Source organism: Hippichthys cyanospilos, chromosome 10 (assembly GCF_059441005.1).
Source record: "Hippichthys cyanospilos isolate Australia breed blue-spotted pipefish chromosome 10, RoL_Hcya_1.0, whole genome shotgun sequence".
NCBI lineage: Eukaryota > Metazoa > Chordata > Actinopteri > Syngnathiformes > Syngnathidae > Hippichthys > Hippichthys cyanospilos.
The window spans coordinates 9,206,055-9,222,021 of NC_142378.1; the positions used below are offsets into that span (position 1 = coordinate 9,206,055).

General features: G+C 38.9%; 1 protein-coding gene across 20 annotated transcripts in view; it reads right to left on the bottom strand.

Moving 5' to 3' along the window:
- adgrl2a (adhesion G protein-coupled receptor L2a) overlaps positions 1–15,967 on the bottom strand; it is a 119,173-nt gene that overhangs the window by 12,475 nt on the left and 90,731 nt on the right. For all 20 annotated transcript variants that reach the window (XM_088425272.1, XM_088425269.1, XM_088425253.1 and 17 more), the window contains 8 exons: positions 13,890–14,073; positions 12,855–12,977; positions 12,567–12,766; positions 11,629–11,802; positions 10,585–10,791; positions 9,445–9,665; positions 8,747–8,813; positions 2,504–2,595 (listed from right to left, as the gene is read on the bottom strand). In XM_088425272.1, coding sequence (XP_088281398.1) covers positions 2,504–2,595; positions 8,747–8,813; positions 9,445–9,665; positions 10,585–10,791; positions 11,629–11,802; positions 12,567–12,766; positions 12,855–12,977; positions 13,890–14,073 — 1,268 coding nt within the window. The remainder of the gene's footprint in view (positions 1–2,503; positions 2,596–8,746; positions 8,814–9,444; positions 9,666–10,584; positions 10,792–11,628; positions 11,803–12,566; positions 12,767–12,854; positions 12,978–13,889; positions 14,074–15,967) is intronic.

Genomic DNA, 15,967 nt, shown 5'->3' on the forward strand with positions numbered 1-15,967 from the left:
GAAACAGGCAATTATTGCAGCTTCAGAAAATGTCCAGCAGCAAATCGTCCATTGTGGTTCTGTGAAAACGCTTGTTGTTCTAATTTCTTGGGTTGGTGGGGGGCTTCTCAAAACTATGTTAGGGTTTTTTGCTGTTCCCTAGACTGGGTGATGAATGAAATTTGAAAAAAATGCAGTTGTCAGTGGCTTGTGCATGAAAAAGCTGTAAATGTGGGTAAATAAAGTCACTAGAAGGGGTACGCAAAATTTTAACAAGTATCAGCAAATCTAATTTAATTATTCTCAATTCCATGATAGGGAGAGTACATTTTTCTTTCCAAATTGAGAGCAAATTAATTAGAATATGAATCTTTTTGCCACACTGTATTATAGTCACTGCTTTGCAATTTATTTGATGCCTTTTATCTTTTCTGAAGTTTTAAATAGATGCCTGTAGAAAGACATCAAGGAATACAACAAATTATGTTGCACAATAGTTTTTCTGGCTTTAATGAATAAAATATGTCTATAGATAGCACTACAAATGCAGTTCCAAAGTTCAATGAATGAGACACACATGGCACACCACTTTGTCATAAGTCTTTTTTTTTTTTTAATCCAAATGGCTTTGCACTGTTTAAGAGGTACTTTACTGAAAAAAAAAAATCCACAAGGGGTACATGATTGAAAAATAGTTGAAAACCACTGTGCCAGATGATGCAATACAATCTGTATGGGCACACTTAAAGTGTGTGTGTTTGCATGAGTGTGTACTTATGCTAGTGGGGCAGGAGTATATGGTCAAATTAGCCAGTGTAAAGTAAGCAGAGCTATAGTATATTGAGTGTTGATGAAGGGAGATTAGCAATTTAACAGCGTGAGCTTCTCATAAACGACACTTACTTGATGGCTTGGTGAACAAGTGCAAGGGGCTGCGGACGCGGAAAAAATTGCAGCTCTGTGATTAAAAATGCTTTCATGTACTGCATATGCGCATTTGCTTGCTTTCCTCATTCTGTGCTCTGTTTCCACTTAAAGAGGCAAAAAAGCCAGGCAGTTTTTGCTCAGTATTGCCTAACTGTTCAAATAAAGGGTGGGGTGGGATTGAGCACTGTCTTACTTGTATAAAATGTATAAAATGGCGGCGCCCTTGTTTTTGTAAGAATGTGAATTAGATGTAAAACAATGTGGTATAATTCTTGATCGTAGTTGTGTTTTGATTTAACAAAAAAAAAAAAGAAAAAAGAAAAAAAACATGCCACATACACATTATGACATCTGGGAACTGTTGTAAATTGGAGGGAAACAAAAAAAAAAAACCATATCTCCTCAGAGATCCATAGCGCATCTGTTAATCATTGCATTTTGCATTTGTCATTAAAGTTAGACAGTATGTTTATGACAATGAAGGTAATTTTACCATCATACTCAGTCTGTCAATGTTGAACCTTTTTAAATCAATTATTCTATCAATCATTCCATTGAGTAATCAACACTCCCACAAGCTGCATTAAATTATATTCCATTTTTTAAAATATATTATTATTTACTAAGTAGGACGTGAGTTGAAGGGAGTGGATATAAACACTCATTGATCATTGCGTTCTACACATGAATTATTACACACCAACAACATTTGCCTGTACAAAACAGTTAGCAATTGTTATCAGCACACAGACTAGCATTTACTTCATTTCCGACATATGTGCATTGCACATGTAATACTGTCTTTAAAGTCACTTACAGACACCATTATTCAATGAATAAACCTGAGAGTGGAGCTGCCTGTTAGCTCCAATAACTTCCTTTTAAACTTCTGCTGCTTCTTCTTGACGAGCAGACTGGGCATGTTTCCTGCTTGACTGCCCTCTCTAATTTGAACACCTAAAATCGAGCCACTATAGATTGTTTGCAATGACAGGTTATATTCCTGGATAATAAGCCCTAGTGCAGTTGGGGATATTCACTAACTTTCTTTCCTTTCTATTCAGGTAGCACCATGCGTTTAATGTTGTCTTTAATGAAAGAACACCTGGTAACTACTAAATCAATATATGTTTTTAAGCAGACAAGTAGCTATATATCGGGCTATTTTGTCATGTTTTTGATTGGGAATGATCCCAAAATGGTGATATCCTATAATCGTGATTCTGTCCGTTTATGTTTCAAGTCAACAGACCCGACTTGGTTGACTTTTTTTTTTTCCAAACCCCATATCGTATCTTTTAGCCCCTCTAAATGGATTACCTCTACTTTAATCGGATGGAATTGATCCTTAAGACACAAACCAGGGCCGCATCCTCATTTCAGTAACAGATGGCATTTGGTGTGACAGGTTGCGCTCTGCGTTACATGATTCCATTTCTTAAAAATGAGGCACTTAAAAAGTGGTCTTGCTCTAATAAGTTCTTTGAAGAAGCCTTTCCTCAAGAGCCTCAATTTTCGTGGGCAGTCATAAAATAGCAGCAGTTTTATATTGCTGATAAGTAGGATGTGGCTATTTTGCAGTGGAGACTTTACTTACTTGATATTTTCCAGTCGGCTCGAGTCTGGTTTCAGGGTGGTTGAGTGCTTCACCATTTTGTACATGGTGATGACCAGGAATATCAGATTGAGCTGTCAAATCAGAGCAAAGCCGGTGTTAATGCATAAAGATGAATGACTGACGCAGCGAAAAAAAAAGAAAAAGATCTTGGTCGATCCTGTATCAAAGTTTCAAAATAAAGGAGGAGGGAGCCAATCTTGCATGTCCGCAGACTAATCCAATAAACATCTATCGCTCCAGTCGAGAGAAGACGGGCCAACTGGCGCCAAATTTAGTGTCATTCTATATCAATAAAAGCAAGGGAAACCATTAAAATCCATCAGAGAAGAAGAAAAAAAGACAACCGGCTCCTCAGTCTGAGGAATTCCGAGGGGAACAAAAAGGAGAAAGGGTAATAAGAAACCTTCTTGTTGTACAAAACAACTGCATCATTTCAGGCACATACTGAAATATTATAACCAGCTACAAAAGGCTTAAGGGAGCATTGTACATTTTTCGATTTCTCGGCATGCTAGAGAAAAGACTACAAATAGGAGAGATGAAGAGGAGAGCAATGGGGAGCATTTTAGTGTATTAAATCTTAAGGGAATCAGTGGCACATAACAGCCTGGGAGGAAAAAAAAATAAAAAATAAAAGAAGCTGACGTGCTTAGGTTCAGAGAGATTTTTTTTTTTTTTTTGCTACCTTAAAAATCAATACTGTGATTTAAAGACACAAAGCCTGGATGGACCGACAGAGAAGAGCTGCTTCAAATAAATTCACTTCAAAAAATATTTATTCTGGAACAAAGTAGACCCCGACCTGGCATGTTCATGCACTCAAACGAGCAGCGAACAAACCTTAAAGAAAAAAAAAGATGACGAGGAATATCTGACAACGATGAATTGGAGTGTGTGTGTGCCTATCAAAGGCAACGCATGTAGTCAGACTTTGAAAGTGAACTTTTAAGTGCTTGGTTATCTACAGCATAACAAAGCCTGCCAAGAATAAAATGGAGGCGCATGCATCGCCCGGCAGGAGGGAATGAAATAAATGACCTTTGTGGGTGCCACTCAGACCACGGCCACTCATTCTTAAACATATTTTGTGAGTGTGCGAGCCTGCGCACGCTCTGCAATGAAAAGACTGCCCGTGATCGATACATCACCCCTCCTCATGCAATCAACTCATGGTGCGAAACACAATAAGGCAAGCAGAATCGGGAACGTAGGGCGGGCAGAGAACACTGCCTCGATTTATATCGCACGCGGCGATGAATGTGTGTGTTTGTTTAGCGGGTATCAGCTATTATTTGGAATCGGGGACTGACCGGGGACGGAGGTGCTGCGTGGGGAACGGGCTGGAAGCCTTTTTGAAAGGCCCTTTTTCACACAGCCCGGAGTGGTGACATGGATCCGATGAGACAGAGGAGAGTGACACGGAGCTTGAAAGTAACCTAGCTGCACGGCACATGTCCCCCACCCCCACCGACACGCTTCCCCGGGGGATCCTCCTTCGTCCCGCATCCTTCACTCTGTCTTTTCTGTCTGGGAATCATCACTGCAAGCCATGCAGAAGCAACCTTGCCACACTGGGACGTCAGGAGAAAGCTTCCTCCCCCGTTCACATTTTCTGAGGTAGCCTGCGTGTGTACACACTGAACTCCAAATGAACTGCTGGGGATAAAATATTAAAGGTGCAGATGGAGCTGTCCACATGATAAGAACTGCTTGCGACGTGTCATGATCCAAAAGGCCTTGTGTTCATGTTAGCTCAAGCATACTGATGGCTTACCCCCAACTACCACAAGCGTACACTCATTACTTCCATGTACCCCTTTCATAGAGCTAATAGCTCCTGTGCTCAGAGACGGCAATGATCTAAGTGCCTTCCGCCAGCCTTTGTTTCTGCCTGCTATGGCGTTTAAGGCTTGGAAAAAATATATATGAATTCAAAATGTACAGCTGTACACTCGTGAAATTTATCCCACCCTCATCCTCTAAATTTTTTACAGATTTAGCAGTTGAAGTGAAGGAGTATTAATTGGTAAATGTTCATTTTTAAACGAATCAAACGAGAAAGTCACTACGGTAATATGATGTGTGTTGTGATATAACTTTAAACGTGTGTTGTACTTTATGCTTTCTGTATGCTGAATGCTGCCTGCTTGAGTTAATGGGGGATAGAAATCAAAGGTGAATGGTAGGCCTCTGTCTCGGGTGTTTGCTTACCAAAGAAGCAGTTCAAGTTTAGCTTACCACATCGATGCAAAGTACCTATCTGTGACTGCAGCCACAGTTCATGATAATAAGGACATTAATGTAGCGAGGCAAACCAAAGCTGTTAAACTAAATTCGACAACTCCCCACATTTTGAGCAAGTTTGTTGCGAACAAGATATACGATAGTTTAATGTTATTTTCTAATTATTTGGCGATTGACAAAAGAAAACAACATCGTTCCTCCTATTGGTCAAAACTAAAGGTTGCAGCCAGCACTTGGGACCAAGTCTTAAATACAGCAGATGGTAAATGGTTACAACTGCATCTGTTAAAGTCAGTTGGAGTAAATAAATGACTGAAACCACTTTTATGTTGTGGTATAGCAGTCTACAGAATGTATCTATATAACAAAAAATAGGTGGGGTTAAAAAGTGGATAATTAGATCAATTAATTACAAATCTTAGTTAAATAACATATTTTTAAACCCCTGACAACTATTTACACAAAGTTCGAAATATCATTGATTTGGATTATCTAGGTAAGTAGCTCACAAAAAAGGGCTTTGTGAATTCACTTTGGGGGAATGTGAGATTTTAACAGGGTTACTACACGCATAAGCAAATCTAATTCAAATCAAGCTGCAAAAGGAATGCTATTTTATTTTCAAATGAAGAGCAAATTAACTAGAACATGAAGGAAGTGATTACCAGATTTTGCTTTTGTGACACATTTGCAAAACATTGTACAGTATCCTTTTATTTTGTTATAATTTACATACATGTTGTTCCCCGGATACATGTTGTCTTTGTGATGCAATTTTCTGGCACATTAGCCAGAAATAAACAGATGATGTTATGCAATCTATCTTCTGGAGTTGCTGAATAAAATATGCCTCGATACACCACTACAAATGTAGTTCCAAAGTTTAATGTCAGACACGGCTAGCACAACACTTTATTTTAAGACTTAGAGAGATTTTCCGAGACTTTTTAGGTAAAGAAAAACTTGGCTGAAAAACTATTTCACGGGAGGTACATCATTAAAAAGAGGTTGAGAACTACTCTAGCTCTAGTCTGCTGTTTTGTTTTTGTGGAACCTACATTTTCCTAATGTCTCCGAGTTGTGGCCCAATTTTTAAAAGCGGCAAACAATAAAGAACTCGCATTGTACGGAAATCTACTGTGTGTTTAGCAAACTCTCAATAACAAAATGTCTTTCAAAGCACCTTATTGCAAAACTGAAGATGAACATGACAACAATGCAAAATGACTATGGGCATCTTGGAACTGAGTCCTTTTTTAGAAAAGTGCAAAATCAATAGTCTTTGCAGGAAATGAAGAATACAGACTAAGGCAAGTCTTACCGTTTTCACAGTCTGAATTATTCTGCTTCAAAAAACACCCATGGCGTTTTTTTTTAGTGTGAGAGGCTGTTTGAATGCTACTGGAAGTTGCCGTTCCACCTCAAGTAATACAATTTTTGACGCATACCTGTCAAAATGTTATTTTTACCAAAAAGACAAGTCCAACCCAGGATGTTAAATATTTCACTGACTTCTACAGCAGTGAAAAAAGTCAGAATGTGCCCAACTGTCACAGTAGTAAGGTTATTACTACAGTAAATATATGAACAGTGCACTAACTTAAATGTCTTATGAAAATGTATTTTTACCTTGTCTCTAACTGTATGTGTAGTATGTATATGTTTTTAATTTAATTGCAATTGCAAGGTGAAGAGCTAAAAAGTTCATGCTTCTTCCCACTCCTTTTCCAAACGTGTAAATGCTTTGTAATGTTATCAAGTTTACAGTATTCTTTATTACTGACTTTGTCTATTTTTTTTCTCACATATGCACTTCATTCATTCATCCGTTAAATTGTTCATTAGTTATTTCATTCATTGATTTATTCATAAATGTTTTCAGTTTCTTCCCCAATGTGGGACTAGTAAACATGAGACTAAACTGTTTCACTACCTGAACCCACCAATTAAAAAAAATAAAGTAAAATTCCCTATCCAGTTTTGGGTCCCAGCCCATCAGTTGAGAATAACTGCTCTTGAGAAGTAAACTCAAGGCCGTTAAAAATGGTGCAAAAGACTGCTTCCCGAAAATTGTTTTGCATCGGAATTAATTAGATGTATTTCCAAAGTATTAAGAAAAAAAAAAAAAACTTGTTTTTCTTGAATAGCTCAGTCTTTTGCCACTTTTTGTCATTTCAAGTCTGAAGATACCCATTAAAAAACAGTTACCATAAAACTTATTCACCAAAACAACCAGTTTTATAATGAATTCAGCTAAAATAAAACAGTTAAAAGGCATTTGAATGACACAGAAACAATGAGAAAGCAAGATGTTCTATTTTGATCCCTGTGTTATTGTAAGTGTGACTTCAACTAAAACTATGTTGTTTTTTGGTATGATTATTAATCTCATTTATAATGTTGCGTCTGTTGGGAGAACGATAATGCAGACTTCAGCTACAACAACATTTTTTTTTTCTTGTGGCACTCATGGGCCGCTTCTGGTCTCCTTCATTGACAAGGACAAAGCCAATTTGTCGAGATACCCGAGGTCATTGTTGGTGCAGGCAAACCTTGCTCCTGCATACTCCCTAGAGATCAGCCGTTCCGCAGTACTTTGTCTTTTTGAGTCATTTGTTGCACCGAATCAGAGGAGCAAGTTCTGCAAAACCTCATTCCTGTCACACATTAGCGCCGCTCCAATACATTAGCGACTCGCAGGGTCATGATTCTATCTCTGCGGTCATCACCGCCGGGATCCTGATCAACATTTCCACTGCAGACACATTTTTCATGCAAATCATTACAGAGGCAACATATGATTGGAAAACGAGAGTCCAATTTAGAAAAGAAAAACATGCTCCTGTGTGGCTGTCAGGGTACTTGCAAAGACAAGGAGCCACCAAGCAGGCTTGAGGCGGTATTGTTTTCCAATTATGCATATATATATATATATATATATATATATATATATATATATATATATATATATATATATATATATATATATACACACACACACACACACACACATATATCACTTTTATAACAGGGTCCTAAAGTGTTTAAACGTGCACCAAATGGTATGGTGACTCATGGGTTTAAAATACAATTTGGTTGTCTGGAAAAACCAAAAAGCTTCTCAATATTTCTGATTTCAAAGCATCTTGTGGTTTACCAAAGACTTGCTGGGATTTGACATGGATGCCCCTTTCTCTTCTCTCACCGCAGCAGATTTTCATTGTCAGTTTAATGTTCAACAAGAGGTCACTGCATCTGTAGATACAGCACCAACCGTAGTGGTGGATAATGAACACAGAGCTGAACAAATGTAACCCATCTGGCCTACAAAGCAGAAGTTTGCAGAGAATCGTCATCTCTCTTAGTGTGCATGAGGGTAAGCTAAAACATGGTGTTGGAAGCAGGGATGATATGGTTTTTTTCCCTTTTTTTTTTCCCTCACAGAAATGGAGGCACACACTCTGGTCTGGAGCGGGCGATAATAATGTCATGACCAGTAAATAATTGTATGGCTCAATGGGACATATGCTATATGTCCTTCACCTCTAACGGTCCTTGACCAAACAAAGCTGTGCCTTTCACTGAGGCTGTCATCTGCTATTTACCATTGACACGCAATACAAAAGGAGGTCGGTGCAGAGGAGGAACATAGCAGCTATAAAACCTTAACGTGCCATTTTACTTGAATGCACGCATCATCGCGCTTCACTGTAAAACAACAGCTTGCATCTGTAGCCCTCCCTGTGCGCTGTGTAAAGGTACAGACACACTATCAGACCCTGATCTCTGTCAGCTGCTGAGAGATTATTGTCGGATGACAAAAAAAAAGAAAAAAAAACTTCGAGGAGGTTCGGCGCATCGAAAATCCCGCTGATTCTTTTTCGCGCTTCCACCTTAATCTCTTCCCCGCATCTCCTTCATCTCGCCCACTCACTCTGTCAGCTTCACTCTTCAGAGAAAATACAACTTAAAGCTTACCATGATGATAAAGGTGACGGGTCCTATGAAGCTCCAGATGAAATGATTATCCACACTTAGCCAACACCTGAAAAAAGGCACAGGCACAATACACTCACTTGAGTTTCGAAAAGGGTACTCGCCTACATGGAGTAACAATAAATTCTTCAAATTAATTTTTGAAAGGATTTTTTTGTTGGGCGGGATGAGGCTTTTATCTGATAGTCCTGAACTCCTTCTTCCATGCCAGGGCCGCCCAGAGATATTGTCATCGAGTGACATCATGTTGATGGCAATGCTCTCATCTTTAGGCTGAATAATTTCTCATCAATATTTAACTTCAAAAGCTCTTTTTACAGCGTGAGCATTTGTGCAGAACAAAGGAAAGACCCTAAGTAGCTCCACTTCATAGACTTAGCAACAACACGGTCATTAATCTACGTAAAAAGCTTTTTCTGCACAGGGCATTTACAAACAAGAGGTCACAGGAGGGTCTTTTAGCAGAAAGGCATTAATGTAGCCACACCAAACCCCCTCCCCGTTCAGACCGCAGTGTTGAGTCCGTCAGACACTTTCAAATGACATGAAAAATTGAACAGCTGCGCATCCCTGCCGACAGCAGCTCCAAGAGTTTGATGCTGCTCGTGGGGATTAGCATACGGCATAAGGTAGAAACTTCTGTGGATTTTCCTGCCAAATTAGTCAAATGATTATCTTACGCTTTTTCCGTCCCGTAGCTTCCATAGTCAATCGCTGCTGAGACGCCGACCACGATGGCAGGAAAGAGGTAACCGGAGACGTAGTAGTACTTCTTCCGCGAGTATTCGCTTTCAAAGACTTCCACGAGCATGAGGTACAGCTGGACTCCCTCCAAACACATCCAGGAGAAGCAAGCCAAGAAGAAGAAGTGGAGTATCCCCGCAATGATGGCGCAGCCGATCTGAGTGAGAGAACACTTCCAAATTAAAAGAAAAATGTGCAAGTTATTCAAAAACTATAAACCATATAGGATTGTTGCCTCTTAGATTAATGCCTACTTCACATATGAGAGGAAATTATTAGCTTTGCATCAGCAAAAAAAGTCTTGAGCACGTGAAAAAAAATATTCCTTTTGTTAGATAATACAGTTATATATTTTATATATGCCGTATTTTCCGGACTATAAGCCGCACTGGTATATAGCATAAATTGAGCAAAAGGACATTTTTATCACAGAAAAAACGCACTGGACTATAAGCGCAGGTCATAACATCAAATATTTATGCTTAAAGATGGTATAAGGAATATGGGTATATTTTTAATTGCCTGTCAACAGCAACATTCTCTCTTTAATGTACTGAGCATGCCTGCATGTTTAGTCCCAACATATTTCTAGAAAATGGTTGGAATGGAAATGAAATGAAAACACACACAAACATACAGTACAAATGATGTATTTCCGAAAACAAGGCATATGACACAGGGATGAGTTTTGAGTTATTGACAAAAATACAAATTTGAGAGATGTTGATTTTAGGATGTCTACAAGTGTATGAAAATGAGGGATTAGAAGATGACACGTATGTTGAAAGATGAAAAGTTGATGACAAAGTTCCATGAAGACCAGCTTTAAAGGAGGAGGAAAAAAAAAAAAAACATGTCAAGGGGTGGACACGGCTTCTCAGTAATCTATACTAATGGTGCCGTCCTGCTCATGTCATGTCAGGGACAAGCTGAGAGGCTTTGGGAACAAACAACACTTAAAGTCTCATCCATTTAACTCTGAAGAGCCTTGCCTTGTTTTGCGGGCTAGTGAGGTGATAACGTGAAAGCAAATGAATTCAAAGTAAATCATTAGGGTGCACGCCCTCCCCTCTTACCCTGGGCTCTGTCATATCGACACCAATTAGGAATATTAACTCGGCGAGGAAGAGATTGATGCAGAGGTTCTTGTGGATGGTGTTGCGATCGCTCTGCAGGCCACGGAAGAAGCAGAAGGTGAAGATGCTCATGCTGAGGCAGACGAGCGATACCACAATGCCCACGCGGGTGATGACTGTCAACAGCAGCTCATGTTGTCTGTTGACCTGGAAGAATGACGGATAAATGTCAAATTGGAAACATATTTGGAAAAATCGTTTGATGTTTTCACAAATATGGTCCACTTGCAGCTATTTTTCTACATCTGAGTCAGATCAAAGCCTGTCTTTTGTTAAAATGTTTACAATAATATGATAATCACAGGCCACTTTTACACACTAAATGTAGCTAATGGAGGGCGTTATTATTTCTGCTCTTGAAAATATTTAAATATCTCAGAGCTTGGCTATTCACACTCGAGTGTTTTAACTTTTGGACCTCTCAAAAGCTTCAAAGCCAATTAGCTTCGCTTTTCTGTATCATTTTAGGCTACATTGATTTGCAGTCAACTTTGTCAAGGTTGAAGAGGAAAATTTTGATTGACCGCAAATTAGATCTCCTTGTCTATGAGTAACAGTAAAGATTCTGAAATAATTAACTGTTAAAAGGATTAAAATAAAAAAAAAGCTCTTCTTAAAAACAGCTCGAATTCTTCATTTAAAGCACAAAAACAAGCGCACACACGTCCACAGACACAAAAACACATGAGTGGTTTTGCCATCTAATAAGATTATCTGAAAGTTTAAGGATAAGCACACACATTTGATGAGAATTTTATCATTTATTATTGTTATTACCATCTTAAAAGATGAGAATTCTCATCCATGGCACTAAAAGAGTTAAAATCTGTTTTTTCTCTTTGATATTTGAAAGCTTGAAATTGGCGCACTGTCAAATGCCAGAAACCCTTCATGAATTTCACTCACCGACAAATAAAAACAACTTGAAAGACTATGAATATCGCAAAATGTTAAAAACAACGACAACAACAAAAAATGGCTTACCGAGATTTTGCGGTGGGCCATGAGGATGGCAAAGTTAGTGAGGTGGCTGCAGGAGCAGGAGGTGTGTGTTTTATTGGACTCAAGGAGCTTGCAGCCTTGCGTGGACCAGTGGCCCATCATACTCCTCTCGGAATAATTCCAGAAGGAGCAATTGGAGTTGAAGTAGTGCTCCATCTGCAAGATAACAAGAGATATGCTAAAGTGTCCCAATAATTGACTGCCTGAAATTGAAGTAGATGAACAACACAAAGGCCATTTACCCCCTGCTCGTACAAAGTATTTTTCCGCACTGATACGGATGAGGATTTCTCACTTCACAGCTCTTATGAAGCAATTCATATGTTGTATCTCATTTAGCACATGCTTACCAAATCAAGCGAAGCATTCTTGGATATATGAGGCTTTAATAACAGTGAAGCCTAATTGTTTGACGCCATGTCTTTTGAATTGCACAATTTCTCTGATAAAAAAAATGGAGCCCCACGTAGCCCTCTGGGAATTCACTGACAACTTTAAAAGAAGAGAGATAATTGGTGCACCAGTAATTTCATCCTAGATTGTACAGCTAATCTTGGAGTTAATTTCCCCCCACAATAAAAGCAAATGGCTATCATTTATATCCCAATGTTGATTAAGGAATTACTTTTCATTAAGAATTCACTTAGGTTCTAAAGACGGCTTTAATTTGATGTTCAATGACTTAAATAAACCACAGACTGACCCAGCCAGAAATTCACAATTCAAATGGCTCTTTCTCCCGGCTGCGAATCTACTGTACGTTCTTGGAAGGTCTTGTCTCCCACCCATAATTAGCAATCGCTATTTGACCACTAAATCCCAAATCCATTCGAATCAGAACACTTTAGCTATCATGATGATGTCATAGTCGTCATGATGGTATATATATTTAAATATATGAGATGACTCATTCTACTCACATCTATGTGCTCCAAGGTAAAAATCACGGGGTCATTTATAAAGACTCGGCTGGATTCTTTGTTGATTGAGGCAGCGATGATGTCGGAATTGACGGACACATTGCGCCCATAAGCATCGTTGGCCATCTGAATGGTAGCGTTGTCTGTACTGAGGAACTGGCCCAAGTTCTTGTAGAGAACAAACACTAGCTTGGCAACTCCTAAATGCAGAAACAAAACAAGATGATGAATGTCTTGAATTGCTTTTTTGTTTTAGCATTTGAAAATCCTTTGCTTTAGGGAGCTCACCATTGCGACTGTTGAGCTTGATTGTATTGGCAGAAAGCTGGATGGAAATTCCCCCCTTGTTGGATTGAGGGAATTTAAAATCCTGCACCTGACCGTCTGTGCTGAGCACATAGACGTCGAGGACTGCCCGGAGGAGTCGTCAGAAGATGGCCATGAAAGGAAAAAAAAACCAAACAAAAAAACGGTTGTCAGTCATAACAGCATGTTTGGATAGGTATATGACTATGAAACAAGAATATGGAGATTGATGTCAAGTCTTTCCTTTAAAAACCCACGATCGTTTTACCCCAACACAATATAAACGTCCATCAAAACAGGATCACTTCATCCTTGTATAACACTTGCTTAATGAAGCGATGCAAAAACACAAAGAAAAAGCATATGTGTATGCTAAATAAAATTTCCCATAGCAGACTAACGCTGGCATCAATCTATAAAGTTACAGAGTCTAGACCGGGTGCCGGCAACATGCGGCTCCAGAGCTACGTGTGGTTCTTTCATCCTTATGTTGCGGCTCTGCGAGGCTTGCTTCAGAAAACTATGCACTGCATAACAAAAGAACATTTGAATTGCAGTTAATGCAGTTTGCGTGATTGAACGACACCTAGGACGTGTTTGGAGTGACGGGACACAACAAACAGTGCAAGAAACAGAAATATAGTGCGACCTTTCAAATTAAAGGCACATATTTCAAAAGAAGATATAAATAAACATTAGAAACTGAATGAATTCTGAGGAATTTTGATCACAAAATAAATCTAATCTTTATGCCCCTGCGTGTCAACAAGGATGGATTCCGACAGTGGTTCAATCTCCTAATTTTGCCCCTGTGTGTGAACAAGGATAGACTCAGACGATGGTTCAGTCTGCTTGTTTCTTTTAGTGAAAACAATGCGGTCACAATCTTTTGGCTCAAACTACCCATATCTCTCTGTCTTATTTTATGGAGCCATTTTTTCTTTTTACAAGTATTTCCCTTAATCAAATGATACAATCTGAAATTGTGTGAATCGTTGTTCCACTTTTCCAACTCACTTATATTTTCAGCAGGAACTTTGACGATGGCGGGCTCCATGAGGTTGTCCGCGAACACGAAGGCACCTTCCTCCAAGGTGTCCAATAACATGGTGGCGGCATGCGTCTGCTCCGTACTGTTCATGTCCTGCCAGGACTTTAAAGCCTCAGGTCGGAGCAGGTTGTTAACTGTATCCACAATGGCCTGTGTCAAACCACACAAGAACGTCAAAATGCAGCTAAATGCGAACAGTATTTTTTAGCGGAAAAAAGAATATCGACATTGACAGTTATGAGAAAGAGGCATGCAGACACTGATGATTAAAAAGTTGAGCGCAAGCGTCACAATAAGGATTCTAATATGATCAGACAATAAAAACAGTATTTTCACAGCCCTTGAGGACTCTATGCATGATGTTACAAGCATGTGATGACAAAAAGAGAGTTGCAAACTAAAACTGTGGATGATAAGTGCAGGCAGATTCACTTTCTTTTTCAAGGACGTCTCACCAGGGCACCCACTTCTGGGTAAAGAGTAGGCAATGAGCAGGTCTGGCCCAATAGGGGGAAATTAACTCAAAAGCATGTTCACGCTTCAAGTGCGACAATTGGAAAAGTTCCCTTGTTTATTACAACTGTCTACTTACTGCGAGCATGCAAATTATAACTGAATACATGTGACTCCCACGCAATAATGCAGTTCTAATTTTACTGTCAATAGATGAAAAAACCACTTAATTTCATTTTTAAAATCTCACCTAAAAAAATATGAAAAAGAAACCTCCGAATTTTTTAATTTTGATAAAAAAATGTATTGTGGCAGATAAAAAATTGCTATATAACAACAAAAAAGTGGCTTGAGTCATTTATTTTCCTGAGTAGACTAACACATGCAGTTGTAACCATTTACCTTCTGCTGTGTTTGAGGTTAGTCTAAAGTGCTGGATGCAACCTTTAGTTTCAGCCATCAGGAGGCATGGTGCTGTTTTAGTTTTTCGCCAAATAATTAGAAAATAACACTGAAATAAAATTGTACTCATGTCTATTGTAGATTGCTCAAACGCGGGGAGTTTTCGAGTTTAGTTTGGCAAAGAGCTTTGCTATGGCTTGCTTAATTTGCATGGGTGCTTTGCATTTATGTGGTAAGCTAAACTTTTGCTGCTTCTGTGGTAAGCAAGTTCCTTCTTACAAAAAATACATATCACTCTACCTTTGTCCAGGCTTTCGGTTTCAATCCGCGATTGAATGGTAGCGCTTAAAAATATGTCTTTGTGATTTAACGAGTTAAATCATCACAATTTATTTGTCATTTTGTCACTGCTTTTCCAGTTGCTTACATTCACTAATGTAAGGGGCAAAATCTCTAAACTTTCCTTCACCTCTGCTTTCTTCAGGAAATAATCAGATCAATATGTCTAATCAAGTAATCAATGGAAGAGACAGGTGGTGTTAAAAGATGCCGTGTGTGGAGACGGCAGCTTAAGTGATTCATGTGCATCAAATATGACATGGATCATATAATGCTCAGTCATCAATCTTCATGCCAGAGCTTCCATAGGCACTGTCAGTATGCTTTCAAATACCCGATTGACAAATGCATTTAGACTCTCTTCCTCATACACTGTATTCTATAATCGATTGGCGATCGGACTGGTCCCCATGATTGTTAAAATTCAAATCAATGCCAAAATTTGGCAGCCCCACTAGTACAAACGCAACATTCACATTCTGGTTTATTTTGATTTTGTGGAATCAAAAGTGAGCTGCAAACCCTACTCGTTTATTATCCATTTCAGGGGCCACCATTTTGCCTCTTGCTGTTAACCGAAAATGAAATTACGTGTGGTCTGTGCTAAGGTAACAACCAATTGTGGCTCAGGTTTTTTTTAAATACATATGAGCAAAAAAAAGTCACGAAAGATGACCAAAAACATCACTGAAGAGTGGAAGTTGGGAGGAGCAACTTGCATTTACACATTTTAATGTGTATACTCTTAACTAAAACATGAGGATAGAGATTTGATGAGAGATTTGGAGTTTTTTGTCCATTCATCATGAAATTAGTCTTTTAAGTGTGGCTTGTGACTTTGCTCAATCTG